Source organism: Pomacea canaliculata, linkage group LG14, assembly GCF_003073045.1.
Source record: "Pomacea canaliculata isolate SZHN2017 linkage group LG14, ASM307304v1, whole genome shotgun sequence".
NCBI classification, from domain to species: Eukaryota; Metazoa; Mollusca; class Gastropoda; order Architaenioglossa; family Ampullariidae; genus Pomacea; species Pomacea canaliculata.
In genome coordinates, this window is record NC_037603.1 from 6,137,510 (window position 1) to 6,152,278 (window position 14,769).

General features: G+C 37.4%; 2 protein-coding genes across 2 annotated transcripts in view; one reads left to right on the forward strand and one right to left on the reverse strand.

Moving 5' to 3' along the window:
* The window catches only part of LOC112555115 (serine/threonine-protein kinase 25-like), a 34,698-nt gene extending 26,916 nt beyond the window's left edge, over positions 1-7,782 (forward strand). Inside the window, exons 7-9 of the mRNA XM_025223330.1 lie at positions 112-213; positions 424-644; positions 1,861-7,782. Of these exons, the coding sequence (XP_025079115.1) occupies positions 112-213; positions 424-642 (321 nt within the window). The 3' untranslated portion in view covers positions 643-644; positions 1,861-7,782. The remainder of the gene's footprint in view (positions 1-111; positions 214-423; positions 645-1,860) is intronic.
* A 197-nt stretch (positions 7,783-7,979) lies between these two features.
* LOC112555114 (protein phosphatase 1L-like) lies at positions 7,980-14,518 on the reverse strand. The gene is made up of 4 exons (XM_025223327.1): positions 14,017-14,518; positions 12,930-13,098; positions 11,703-11,833; positions 7,980-10,903 (listed from the first exon to the last, which is right to left on the reverse strand). The coding sequence occupies exons 1-4, from the start codon at positions 14,407-14,409 to the stop codon at positions 10,514-10,516; spliced, it is 1,083 nt and encodes a 360-aa protein (XP_025079112.1). The 5' UTR covers positions 14,410-14,518; the 3' UTR covers positions 7,980-10,513.
* Positions 14,519-14,769: the final 251 nt, after the last annotated feature.

Genomic DNA, 14,769 nt, shown 5'->3' on the forward strand with positions numbered 1-14,769 from the left:
ATACCTGAACATGCAAATACCCATTAAGGGAACAGGACTGTGAAGAAAAAGTTAAAAGGCATTGTTTGGACATTGATCATTTGGTAGGTTTTTTTTTTTTTCTTTCTCCAGCCGCCAAGACCACAGGCACCAGCAAGCCAACAGGTCATCACAAATACACGACCACAGAATTCAGCGAGCTTAGACCGAATTGTCAGACCCATTTTGGACAATGTGAGTCCATTATTGTACTCAGACATGTTTTCATCCGCTGCAATCAGTCTGTTCATCCTTTCTTCATCATCTCAGATGGTGGTTACTCTTAAGAAATGGATGGTGAGAGTGAATAATCTAAAAGGCAGCAGTACATATGTTTGGTAACAAAATGTTGGAGAATATTTGAGATTTTGAAATGCAGTGATAAACTCTTTTCCCCTCTTGCAGCTCCGTGATCAATATCGAGAGGAATATCATCGAATAGGTCGACCAATACCTCTCACTGAGTCTATTGATGAACTGCGCAATGCTTTTGACCTAGCAGAGCAGTCCTGTCCGGGCATGACAGATGATTTGGTGTCTGGAATTCTGACTCGACTAGCTTCGTCATCACGTACAGTCACTGATGCAGAACTGACCTGGGGACTAAGCAAGCTGACCTTATAGAGGTATGGTGATGTGGACACCACACCTGTCTTACATTTTATATCAACTCAGAATTGTTGTGGTTTGAAAAATTCAAAAGAATCTCGGTACACTTTCTGTCCCTGCAGCCATTTGAGTACATGTGCAAGGTTAAAAGGCTGTTCTTACTTTCAGTTCATTTGAAGCATGTCAGTTTCAGTTTTAAGGGGGGAAAATGTTACATTTGACCTATAAAAGATAAAAACAAAGTTAAATTGATTAAATAGGTTTTTTTAAAACTCTGAATTTTCTGCCTAAATATAACATGCATTTTCTATAATTGTTTCTATAATCTGTAATCGTGCTGGAAACAGCGTGACAATGTTTGATATTTACAACATGAACTTTATTGACATAAAATGTATAGATATATGTCAACTGTTATCAGTGATCAAGAAAAAAAAACCAGGTACTGCACTGTATAAAAAAATGATCCAAAATGATCATTTAGAATGAGGTCCTGATTGGTCTACCATCATGAATTTTGGCAGGCAGTCATAAAGTATACTGTGGGAAATGTTACTTTTTAAAAAATAAGAATTGTCTGATTTGTTGTTGTTAAAGGTAAATAAATCCTGTTAGCAAAATTTCTATTTACATTTAGAGTACTTCCCTTTACTTAATGACCTTTGTGCCATATAGATAATAAAATAAAAGCAAAATTTAGGAAGTGCATACTTGCACTCCTAAGGAACATGCTCTAAGCGCTTAAGAACAAGAATGAAACATAGACAGCATATGAGGGACAGGAAAACTAATAACATATGAGCTATAAAAGAATAAACAACTGTACTAACGAAGAATAAAATCAACCACAGAAAACACAGAGGAACCAAATAACAAGAACTGAGAGTAACAGATTTATATGTATCAAATAACTTTGGTAGACTGCAAATCTTGCATGGACTTACCTCATGTACTATCACACATTATTCATACACACAACAAATAATATATCTTGGATAGTCTGCTTATGTCGGTGTACAGGAATGTCTGCTGCTGAGCATTACCAAAAGCTTGAAGCTGTTTGCTGATAAGTTATAGGTCATTGTGCATCTGCATGTGCACACCCAACATTCCCTCTCGCCCGCCTGTCCACCTCTTTAAGATAAAAAAATGTGCATACTTTACTGCTGGTAGTGTTTCATATTTAATGTGATAGATATTACCTGTAGGACTGCTTTTTCTTTTTTTTTCCAGGTAACATAGAAAGGGTTATAGATGCCTTTTTTGTTGGCAAATACACAACCAGCCAAACAGGAGAAATGGATTTCCCTTCCTGCTTGTGTAAGGCAAACAAAAGAGCACATGGCATTGGAGAAATGTACATTGCAGTTTGGCCATAAAGGACAATATGCATGGAAATGTGTGAGTGTGAAAGAGAGAGAGAGGTAAAGGGGTATGGGCAAATGTGATGTGAGATAGGATACATGTTAGTGTGTTTATGTAGAGTTCTTCACAGAGTTAAACTACACAAAGATTTGATGCAGCTGCAGTGCATCAGTCTATAAAACCTGGCTGTGACGAAGATCGTATGGACTTCCATAAACAATGATGATGCACCAACATTCCAACTGTGGCGTTTTCTGTTGTTAATGGTCAAAAGAAATACAAAATTGTGGCTTTAAATGGGAACCACCTATGCTATATATATATATCCACTCACAATATATAGACAAGAGGAACAACTAATTTTTTGGTCTGGACATCATAAGTGCTAGGGCAAGGGTGAGTCAAGTGGTCAACTGTCACATGATTGGATTTCTAGGCATGTTTGTACATTGGTGAAGCAAATGGAATTAATCTGGCTGTAGAAAGGTTGGTGCTGGCCATTGAATTTCTCGAACACTCTTCACACACCTAGGTTTTTGCAAGTGAAAACATTTCAAAGAAATTTTAACAAGGTCTGAGAAGCATGGCAAATGTCTGGTCTTGACATAAATGCTTGCATCTCTGTCAGAAATCTCTTTTTTTTTTTCAAGTTCATTAATGTTAGCAGTGTTTTAGAAACTGACCTTCGGGGTTATCTCAGTCAGTTGTTTTGGCTTCAGCTATGGTGAAAAACTAAATCTGAAGTTAATCTCATGCTAACACTAGATCCTGAATGGGAAAAATGATGAGGAAAACTGAAATGGTTTTCTTGCATTTATTTGTTTAGAAATTGTTCAGCAAGGCTGACACTAGGAGTGTTATAGTACTTGAATGACAAACCTTAAGTCATTCCTTTTCCAAAATTAGGGATCCAGACATTGCCAAAGAATAGTCCATTTTTAATGACCTCATAGATGAAGTCAGATAAAATGCACCCTTGGCTTTTTTTCCCCGTACCTTGACCTCTGTTGCATTCATTTTCCATTGGTTCACATTCCAACCAATCTCTGTTTAGCTTGGAAGTCACAGTACATGGCCCAACATTAGCATCAGTGCATATTCCTATGAGATTTTTAGCTTGACTTCTTCTAAGGAAGCATTGGTGTTTATGCAAAAAGTATTCATATATATATGTATGTGTGTGTTTCCACCATTAATTATTTTGGGTGAGCTAAGCCTATGTACACTTTTGTGGGCTGCTGTTACTGGTTTGGTTTGTGAGAGTAGGAAATGCATGAGAGAGAGAGCATGCATTCTTGCACACTTGCATGCACATACATGGAGAGGATTGTGCCAAAATTGTCTTTGGCAAGGTGTGTATTAATGTTATTACATGTAGCTTGCATTTGGGATGAACATATTTGCACTTTTTATTTGCCCAAGAAAAACCAGTGCTTTTTGTTTTTATCCAATACCTTATTAACCGTTCTACCAGCTAATTTTCTGTCAGTAGAAGCACCTGTCGCACAGTCTCCAACACCTTGTGTCTTTTGCATCTTTCATGTCTTCTGCCTTCGCTGTGGCCTACTTGACACTGTAAGGAATGGATTTGTTTTACATTTCCTACATTTTATTTGTGTGTGAATGTGTTAATTTAGCTTTGCTGCACTTGCCACCTATTGCTGGTGAGGAATTCCACATCAGCCAATTTTTGAAAATCTTCCAGAAAAATTGTCCCAGGGTCATGTAACCAATGTAGTCCCCAGATCTTATTATGTTCTTGTCTTAGACAATTTCTGTAGTTGTTTGAAGAGAGAAGTTTTGCCTGCATATTTTACAGTATTCAAAAAGCATTTTACCTCAAGCATGTTCAGTTGTATCTGACAGACTCTACACCCATAGGGCAGTTTGATGCATTTCGGCAATAATCCAGCTTAGCTGAAAGCAAAGTGCTTGATTGAGAAGTGGTTTGAATTGTGTTTTGCAGATATTAAATTGCAATCCCTCTGTCTAAATTGATTTCTGTGTGTATTGATCATTGCCTGCAAAACGCTTGTCTGTAGTATGGAATACTTCAAGTGAAGCATTTTTAGTGTAAATTCAGAAGGACTACATTTTGAGTACATTCTGTGTAATTGTTATTTTGCATGTGCCTGGTGATATGGAATGCTGCTTTTTATATTGTTTTGGTAGGTTTGGGAGGAAAATAAAAACAGCCGTTGTATATTTTGATATTTCATATCTAGGTTGCTGTGGAAATATGTTGGAAAAGTTAAGCACCAGGGATATGCTATAATCCCAGGTGAATACCAGGATATTTTTTGTGCATAGCTAAGAAACATCACACTTTAGAGGTAGTTTACTGATTGAGGTGCTTATGTGTTTTGTATCCATATTTGTGTTCCAGACTAGGTAGATGAGCTGAAACTGAGGGTGTGTCTAAGTGTCCAGATTCCCCTGCCCAACCCCCAGTTTGTTTGTTTTTTTAATTATTTTTTTTTTGGCGAGTCTTTGAAAGGGTTAAGGGTTACAAAAGCAAGCAAGAAAGGTGGGGTGCCTAAATCAGATGTGCATTGCAATCAGCTTGGAAGAAACAAGGTCTGGATATTTACAAATTGTCTTAAAATAGTAAAAACCTGACCCACGTGTATTATTTTTCTTTACCAGGAGAGTGTTTGTAACCAAGACTGGTGACTGGAATATATATAATTTCTTGCTGAGAATGTATCCAATCCCCACAAATGAACTGTCAAGGATTTGCTTTTTGTTCTGTTATTTGGGACTATATAAGCATGGAGTCCATATTTTGTCAGTTTGCTTTTTAGGTTCTATATTGTGTCAAGTTTTCACCTTTCTTTGGAAGGAAAGGTGGACCAAATACAAATAATAAAAATCTAACAAGGAAGAACAATTTTAATGTAATTAGTTTCCTTCTGATTGATGCCACATCGTTCAGTCTTACGAAGAACATTGGGTAGAGAGTTTCTCATGCTGTTGTTGCCAGATAATGGCATGACATTGTGCACTATCAGCAGTCCTTTACTATCCACTGACCGACCTCCGCCACTTACTGTGATCTTGTTTACTGACTAGCAGCAGTTTACTCTGAATACCAAAACAGACTGCTTGTGGCAAACATTGTTATCCTTTATCATTACAACCATTCCTGATTTGTGTTTTTTTCTGCAGTGATGTTTTTTGTGTGCATACAGCATTGAGTATGATGGGTTAGTCTCTTCAATTTTGTCCCCTTATTCACTAGGATATGATCTAGTCAGCAGAATGTACTTTGCCATGAACACACTACTTTCGAGTAACTATTTAATTTTCTTCTTCCAAGTAGACTCTTTGTCCATCAGGCTGTGCCCTACAGTTTTCTGTTGAAAGCCTTAGTGTCATCATGTTTTGGCTCTTTCTATCCTGATACAAAGTACATTGTTACATCTTTTATTTCACACAGTGTATCTTGTCTTCATATCTGTTTGTTATTCCACCACAGCTTGAGGGAGCAGGAAAACATGTTGAAATAATGGCTGTGCTTATTTCTAGTAATAAAAATATGCCAGCAACAGAACCTTTCACGCATGTAGAGCCAAAAGCTGCAGCCTACTGTCAAATAGTTCAGGCTGAACTGTTTATCAACTTTTTGCACTTGGAATACCAGGTACATATTTTGTCCTTATTGGATGAATGTGATTTCGCATCATTTCGTTTGCACATTCCCTCTTGCTGGATAAACACGTTTGGCAACATTCCCTATTTTCAGGCATGCCAGCTGTGAAGTGGACGCATGATGCTTCCAGAAGTGATCAGTGCGGTCAAGTTTAGGACTCAGGTCTTTAAAGGCTATTGACCGTGCTTGATAGTGGGATTTTTTTTGTGAAACGTTTTGACTGTCATCACTTTGATACCTGGCTAGAAAGGTTTAATTTCATTCTGACCATAATCTTCTGTTTTGAAGGAAAGATGAAGTACTAGGATGAAAGCAAGTCATGAGTCTCAAGAGAAGGCCTGGATTCCAAATTTACTATGCTTAGTCGTAGTCTCTCAGCTGACCAGTTTAAAGTGTAGTGATGGCAACTGAAAGATTTTTAAGAATGTAGTTTGTTTTTTTTAAATACTTTTATAATTTTTTTCATGTTCACACCTGCGTCTCATCAGCTTGTGACAGCAGGATAACAACAGAGTACTTTATTGAAGAGCACAAAGAGAAGACAAATGAATGTCCGAAAGAAAACTGAAATACTTTCTCCACTGCTTAGCTACATTTTCTTTCACATTGCCAGATCACATCAGGGTCCTATTATAATTTTTTTTTAACCTAGTGTTTTTGTTCATTTCCTTGAGAGATATACCTTGCAGTTTAGGGAATGTTTTTAATTAGATCGGTCGGACATAGCCTTCGTCAGATCTTTCAAAAATTGCTGACACTCAGAAACAGGAGGAAATATATATTTTCAGACCTAGCCATTAGTGGGTGTTCTAAACAGGTCTTTTTAATATCAGTGTGTGCTGTGCACATAACTGTCTGATGACTGTGCATATGTGGATGGTGTAGGTGCACCTTTTTATGTTGGCCTGTGTGCTGTGTTCTTTCATGTATGTGTTTGTGTGCTTGTTTACATATGCTGCTAAAATCGAATAGATCAAAGTGGATAGATCACTTTTGCACTATTCAAAGGCAATGGAAATTTGAATCACATAGCTGATTAGTTGTGCCAGAAAAACTGTTATACAAATATATATTATATAAATATTACAGTAATCTACAAACATGTTAAACAAGTTATTTTGGTTAGCTTTGTACATACTGGCAAAAGTTGTACACAACATATTTGTATATATAGCATGTATAGAGCCACCAAAAAAAATTGAAAAGCATACGTGATGACTGATTGGATTTGGAATACTTTGTATATTATTTTCCACCTTGCTGCTTCACTTGTCATGAATGATTGTTTAAAGTGAGATGGGAGAGAAAGAGTTGTTTAAGAACTTCACAAAATGATTTCATTGCATTCTTGCGTGGAGCACAATGTACATGAAGTTGATACTGTACTAGAGATAAAATTTGTCACAAAAATATGGGTCGAGTCAAGACATATCAGTCATGTTTGAGATGTTCATTTTGGGCCATCACGCACCTCTGTTCCTCACTAATTGACTGACGGAATTGTGGTGTTCATCGGCACATGCTCCAGTCCTGGCTGAAGAATCTTAATAATGTAGTTGCACCTCCAAAACACCTGAAAGGACGTTGAACTGGCCAAACATTTTGTGCCATCACTCTGCTTTGAAGTTCTTGCTAAATATTTATTTTCTAATTTCATTGTCACTTGCTAGCTAAAAAAAAAAAAATTGAGTGCCTATGAGGCATGTCAAATATACAAAGTGTCACTGATTACTGTTAGATTTGCAAACTATCACCATTGCTACTAAAGTGGGAAGCTGAAGATGTTAAAGGGAATGGTATTAGCAACAGGGAGTGTCCGAGAGGCCCTTTATATATCCCTACATAACTAGACAGTCTGTGGGTTCATGTATTTCATGGGTCAAACACCTTTATTTTCTTTAAGAAGCATTTCTGTGCACGCAGCTTTATTTCAGTATGGTTTGACAGTCAGGTATACAGACTCTGCATGTAGCTGTTCTTTGTTTCTATCATCATCCTTGTAGGATTTCTTCAAGTTCACAGCAAATGCTGGTGTATCAGTTATCATTGACATTCAGTAGTTATACCAGGATTGGGCTTGTTATACTGGTTTGTATTTAATAAAGCAAGTTATGACAATAAACACTCTGTAATTAGTATGTTCAAAATCTTTGTGTGTGTAAGTGTGCACATAAATTTGTGGTAAAAAGACTTGTGTACAACTCAACAGGGCATTTTAGTCACACCTTAAAAAATTACAGCTGCTTAACTTCATATTTTGTTATCAGATTAAAAGATGTATGTGAGCATGCAATACATGCAAACATTTTGAAAACAAATTATCTCAATCAACAACTTACTGTCCAAAGCTTTAATCTGGACCCTGTGCCACAAGATGGAGGTTCAATTAAAATGTTGCAACGATGAAATCCAGATATAATACACATGTACACAGCCTTATAATACTTAAGGTAAAAAAATAACTGGCATATACCTAGTACAACTAAATATGTTGACCCATTCCTCAGCGACCTATTTTGTACATCCATTTTTTTTTAAAAGAGCTCAAGAATTTTTCATAAATACCTAATTCAATTCATAACGGCCATTTCTTGATCTGACCCTGAACATACTAAATCTTGATTACAAGACTTCAAATAGCTTTCGATAATCATAAATTGATAAAAATGGCAATTGCAACTTGAGGTAAAAGAAAAAAAAGCCAAATGTACATCTGCATAATTCAGAAATTCCTCAGCTGCTGCCTATTTGCTGTTACATTTGCTCACGATAGGTTGATGAGGAATGGTTTTCAGAAATGCAGTTTGGTGAGACATTAAGGTCAGTTATGGGTGATCAAGTCAGCTACTTCAAGCTGTCATGGATTGTTTCATCCTGATGGGTGGAAAAAATGCTGACATGCAAAAAAAAAAAAAAAAAAAAGAAACACACTGGGCTGATGAATTTCTTGCACTGTCAATACTTTTTGCTCTGAAGCCTTTACCTGACCTGGCATCAGAATATCTACCCAACCGATCCAGAAGAAAGTAATAAAACGATTATGCTGAGTTGAAGTGATCACTATTTTATTTTTCTAAAAGGCTGAAATTTTAACTATTATGACAAGAACACATGATAAGCAAAAGGACCTCAATCAACATTATTTGTGGTAAAGATGTACATCAAAAATTTTATGCAAGTATTGGAAGGTGTATGATGTTCGTGACATCCCAAGAGAAACTGTCTAATGCAAGCTCCAAATCTACAACCCAAAATTTTTAAGTGAAATCTACAGCGTTTTGCCATTTTTACATTCACCCTGAATGAGCATGAAAGCTTAAAAGTGCAAAATGGAATGCATATGTCTGGGCTGATGGGGAAGGGGGGAATATGTGGAAGAGAAACTATCACAGGGAATGGGTTCATGTCAGTAAGTGTGCAACAATAACCACTTGATTTTTCCATGACTGCCATTTTCACGTCTTCATTTACACATCATCCTGTAGACCATTTGGCCAAAACAAATCACAGGAATAAACTGCTATATCTTAAATCTGAAATACCTGTTACTTCTTTAAGTCTGCCAGAACAGGACTGTGCGAAAAATCATCCTAGATTAAGTAGGATGCCTTCTTAGAGGCCTTGAAGAAATGTGGCCAAAAACACTTTGTGCTGAGTTTGTCATGTCATGATGTGCTAACAATCAAATGTACACCACACTAATGTATGTTAATAGCTAACTCTAGAGCTTACCTTTGACAAACTTCAATGCTTTTGCCACCAATTAAATTACTGCCCTTTAAAGTAAGTACTCATTGTCTATGAAAAACAAATGCAGAACAGTTTGAAAAGTATGAAAACAAAACAGCAGAATTGTAATAAATGGTGAGATAATGAGACCCCTCCTCCAGCTAATGGAGGTCTTTGTGAAAGAAGTGGGTCTTAAGACCAGCCTTGAAGGCATCAAAACTGGTCAGCATAAAGTGAAAGGGACAAGACAAGACACTACAGACAGTGGGGCCAGAGAAGCAAAAGAAGAGGTATAAAAATGTCTGATTTGATACCAAGCCTATAAAGGAGAATCTGCATGAGACAAGAGTGACTACCTTCAAGACCCCCTGAACACACAGGTGTAGAAGGTATCAGAGAAACCTGGTTTGACAGGTGATCAACACAGACCTAAATGCAAAAAAAGTTAATAAATTTTTTTTTAAAATGCACAACTAATTGTAGATACCACCATGTTCTCAGTGTATACTTACCTCATAATCAGGACAAGATAAAGTTGCAAAAGTCATTTGCAACCCTTTTCTGAAAACTGATGATGCAGGTAAATGGAACAATTATGACTGAGATGCACAGCACTCATGTAGGTGCACATGCAATAAGTTTGAAGCCCTTATCCGAAAGGGAAGCAAGATGGGTGTGTTCATAGGCTTGAGCCTTTTTAGTGGCTAACTCTAATCTCAATATAACTCCCTAACTCTAATCTCAATATTAGGGTGTCAAAAGACATTTCAAAATTATCACTACTGTAAACTGATAAAAGTGTTATTTCATAAAATGCCATCAATCTTCACTGTCATTAATCAAGAGCTACACTGTAGCAAATCATGAGGTCATGGTACCTTTCTTCTAAACAACAAAACAAGTACATGCATTACTATCTCATACCAAGGTATAGAAGCAGGAAAAAACCCACTGCCTTTCAGCAAGTTGTTGATCAAGTTAACTGTCCATGCTCCCAAAACCTGGTACAGCAGCTAATAGAAGAAGGGAAGCAAACAGGTGAGGCTAGTGAAAGCGGGTAATAGAAATATATTGTAGTCATATTCCATCAATTACATAAAAATATGCTGTCAATGTGACTAAGAACATGCATACCAAGAATCATCGGCTCCATTTCCGAACATGACTGGCCCTTTTGGTCTGAAAATTGACAACCATGACTGTTATATTGTCCACTGATCCTCTATAGTAAGCCTGGAGTACTAAACTTTTTGCTCCAAAGTGGGGCTCTGACAACCTTTCTTTGATGTATTCCACCGCTTCCACATTGCTAAAACAGTCCCAAAGTCCATCTGTGGCAAGAATCATAAATTTCGGCTGAAGCTCTTCTAGGTCAAAGGTCAAAATATCTGGTTCAGCTGTAAGGAATCGCTTTTCTTTCAGGGGTAGATCTCCCAAAGCACGTGAGGTTGCCAGCACCCCTGCCACTCGCCACACACCATTAAAACTGACAAACCCTCCAGCCTGTTGAATCCTTTGTCTCTCTTTCATCTGTCAATGTAAACAAGAAACTGCAATAATTATGACATCAAGAATGAAGGTTTAAAAAAAGTACATTTAAAGCAGAGATCTACATGAATGGGCTAGGGCTGGAAGAGATAAGCAGCTTTAGGTACTTGAGAGCCACCCTCTCCAAAGACAGCAGCTCCACAACAAATATTTGCATCAGGATTGCAACAGCAACAGCGACAATGGCTAGGCTGGACAGGATCTAGCAGAACCAAAAAATCAGGTTTTCTACAAAGTACAATCTGTACTTATCGCTTGTAGTACTAATGGTGCTCTACAGATGTGAAATGTAGACAACTTGCTGATACTGAAAAGAGAATCTAGGCCTTTCAGAGCAAGAACCTGAGGAGGCTGCTGCAGATCTCATATAGAGAACACAAAACCAATGACTTTGTAGGACGATCGTAGGACATAAGGAGCCTCTACTTGCAACAGTCAAGTGACATAAGCTGGTCTGGTTTGGCCATGTGACCTGGAACAGCACTTTATCCTTCAAGGTACTAGGAAGGTCATCAACGTTTTGATGGCCAGAGGAAAAATTGGCTTAAAAATGTCAAAGACTGGTTATCGAAAAACAGGTGTCAGTGATAGGCCTTGTTAGTTGCTATGTCAAGGGATAAATGACTGATTACATTCAAAGCATAATGTATTTTTTTCTCCAATCTGTTAACTATGGGCTCTGCTTTGTCTTGCAATTTCCAACAGGAAACTAAATAAATCTTGCACGCCCTTGTCAAAACAGAGTTACCTTATGTGGTTTGTGATCAAAAGACAAAGTTACCTCATGTGGTTTGTGATCAAAAGATAAAGGTATAGTTTTTCCATGCTTGTCACAGATAACACCACGTGAGTCTCCAACATTGGCCACTGCAAGCGTTCCATTCTTCACCAGTGCCAGGAGAGCTGTAGTGCCTGATTAAAAAAAAACAACCTCAAATAAGTAAATAAATAAAAACTTGGAATATGTTTCTGCCTTTATTTTTCTACCTTGTAATCCAGCCCTTAAAGGGTTAAGCATTTCATCATGCATCAAGGTGTCACCATCTTTAGTGAAGGGGAGATAAAACATACAGGTTGCAATGCTGCTGGCCTTGTTTCTTGCTCACACTCTCTGAAATCACATCTTCAAAACATGCTCTGCATAGCAGACTTTGTTAGTTTGGAGCCACCAGTGACCTAATGAGTAAAATAAACATAAAAATACAGATGCCTCAGACAAAAAAAAATGTGAACCAAATGTAGTCTTTGATCTCCTGCTACAGCAGGAGTGAGGAGCATCTGTCATTTGATCCAGCCCAGCCAAAGCAACTGTAGACAACACTCAAAGCTCAGTAAATTCATGACCTTTTTCACAGCAACTAAACTTATATGAAGCGAAACAATAACAACATAAATTTTGTGGGACAAGTAATGAATGTCCATAATGGGGTAGACAGGACACAAACTAGTGCATGACAGAACAGACACATATGCTTCTTATCAGCTGCCAGCAACCTATATAGGTAACTTTGATTTAAAGCTGTAGAAGATCGAAACAGAAAGCTGGTGAGGCAGAAAATTAGCTTTTAATGTATTAGCTGCTACAAACTGATCAGTGAAAATGTGTGTGCGTGTGTGTGTGTGAGAGAGAGGAACTTGTATATAAAAATAGGAAATGTCATTTGTGTGTGTGTATATATATATTATATATATTCTATATTATAGATAGAATATCGCTATATAGGCTTTACACCTCCTGCACTGAACAAAAGGTGAACTGCCTGCTCAATCTAGTCCAGATCCAACAAATGGTATATATTTGACATTTTTTACATCTGGAAACACACACATTACCATGCTCTGCTTTACTTACAAAATCATCCTGTACTTCACCTAATGAAAGTTGTGCATCTCATGGAGACATGAGATACTTTGTCAGGTCCTCAACACAGGAAGGATAGAGGGAAAGAGAGAGAAACTAATAATGATACTAACCCTCAGATTATGGTTACTGTGTTACTGAGTTTACCTGATATTTCCATTGTAGATCTTGCCAATGTCAGGAGTTGTCTGTCCACCTCCAACACCTCTTCTGTCAAGATAGACTTGAAATTTTTTTCCACTCCATTTAGTGAGGAGCGCAATAGTCGGACTTCTATGCTTTTGAACAGGGTCTTCTCCACAAAATCTGCTGCAAACTAAATGACATCAAAAGATTGATTTAAGATCAAAGAAATGTAAAGAAGCTGAAAACGGGCTGCTCCATTTATTACAGTGCAAATAATCTGCCTCATCATACTAGTGAGGATTATTTTAAAATGCTAAAATTCCTGATCACTTATCATCAATGAATGTTTTTCTACAATGCACTCCAACTGGACTGTCTAATGAACATTGTAGTTTATGTAAGCTCTCTGTGTAGCCAGAGTGGTTACCAGCATAGATCACATGACAGAAATCAATATTGTGGGTATGTTAATTTGTTAAACTAGTGGGCACCATCTACATCAGCAATGTAGAGTCTCTATTGTCTCTAAATGGTGCTACTAATAACCAGTTCTGGTCATGTTGAATCCAACACATGGTGTCAACTATGGGAACACTTTGAACACTAGAATAAGCAATGGACACAGTCCCTTCTTTCAGAAATGATAGCATAATATATTTAATTTTATTACACCTGAACAAATTTCATAACTTAATGACATCATCAATTCTATGAAGTATGAGCTATAAAAATTATTTTTCTGGTTTATCCATGCATATGTGGTACCCAGTCCTACTCATCTATGGTCCTCAAACCATGGATTAATGACTTAGCATCTCCTCTTGTAATACATGTAGAAGAAGGAGTGTGAATGTGAATGCTCATATCCTCTGATATTATTATGCCTAGCGCTTAAATATTTATAAGTGCTTGAAATTTTTTGGAGGATGGGGTTAAAGCTCATTGATCCTCTGTTTAGTAGGCAGATGCCTCTATTAATGCAAAGTAATTAGTAATAGTATTGTTCTTAATGCAAATAATGTTTACAAGAAAGACGTAAAGCACCAATTTTTGCATTTTCCTAAAACATTTTCTTTGATGAGCAACAGTAGAAGAAAAAAATAAATACCTCTCCACCATGCCCGTCAAAGATTCCATATACGGATGTTCGTGTATCATCCAAGTCTGTAATAACATTGAACCTGTCCTCCATATGTGGACGTCTGCCTTGTATTGCAAAAACGGCAACATTGTCACGCTTCAGTTCCCAGGATTCACGACCTTTGTCACCAAAAATGTCTTTCGTGACTGGAAAGTTATCACTGATGTTACTATTATGATTGTAGTCCTGCCCGCGGTATTTCAACTGCAGTCGAACGCCAGCTCGATGGACGAATTTCCAAAGGGGCCTGACGTGAGTGGCCGAATTATATAAAATAAAAATCAAAAGAACAAGCACAACTGCCTCAGGGCTCAAAATATAGATTCGCACAAATCTGCTAGCCACAGACACAAGTGTCATGTTTAAGGTAATCGTTGCGTCTTAAACATCTAAAAGGAGTCTGTGTGCACTCAACACTCCCACATCATAACACCGCCATTAGCGTTGTCATGCGTCTTGGAAAAACTGGGATCGGGACAAGTAAGTTGGGTGTGAAATATTAACCGGACAACATCATGACACAGGAATTCTTGTAGGAATATATTTTCCCAAAACTGTTCTAAATATTTACTTAACAAATTTTACACACAAAGTTTATTTCTTTTCTCCCACTGACTCTATCTAGTGTCTCTGTTTATGCACATAGCACTCTCAGTCCGAGTGCACACGTGCTCATTTGTTCATGATAAATATTCGTTAACTTTTAAGAACACAAATATG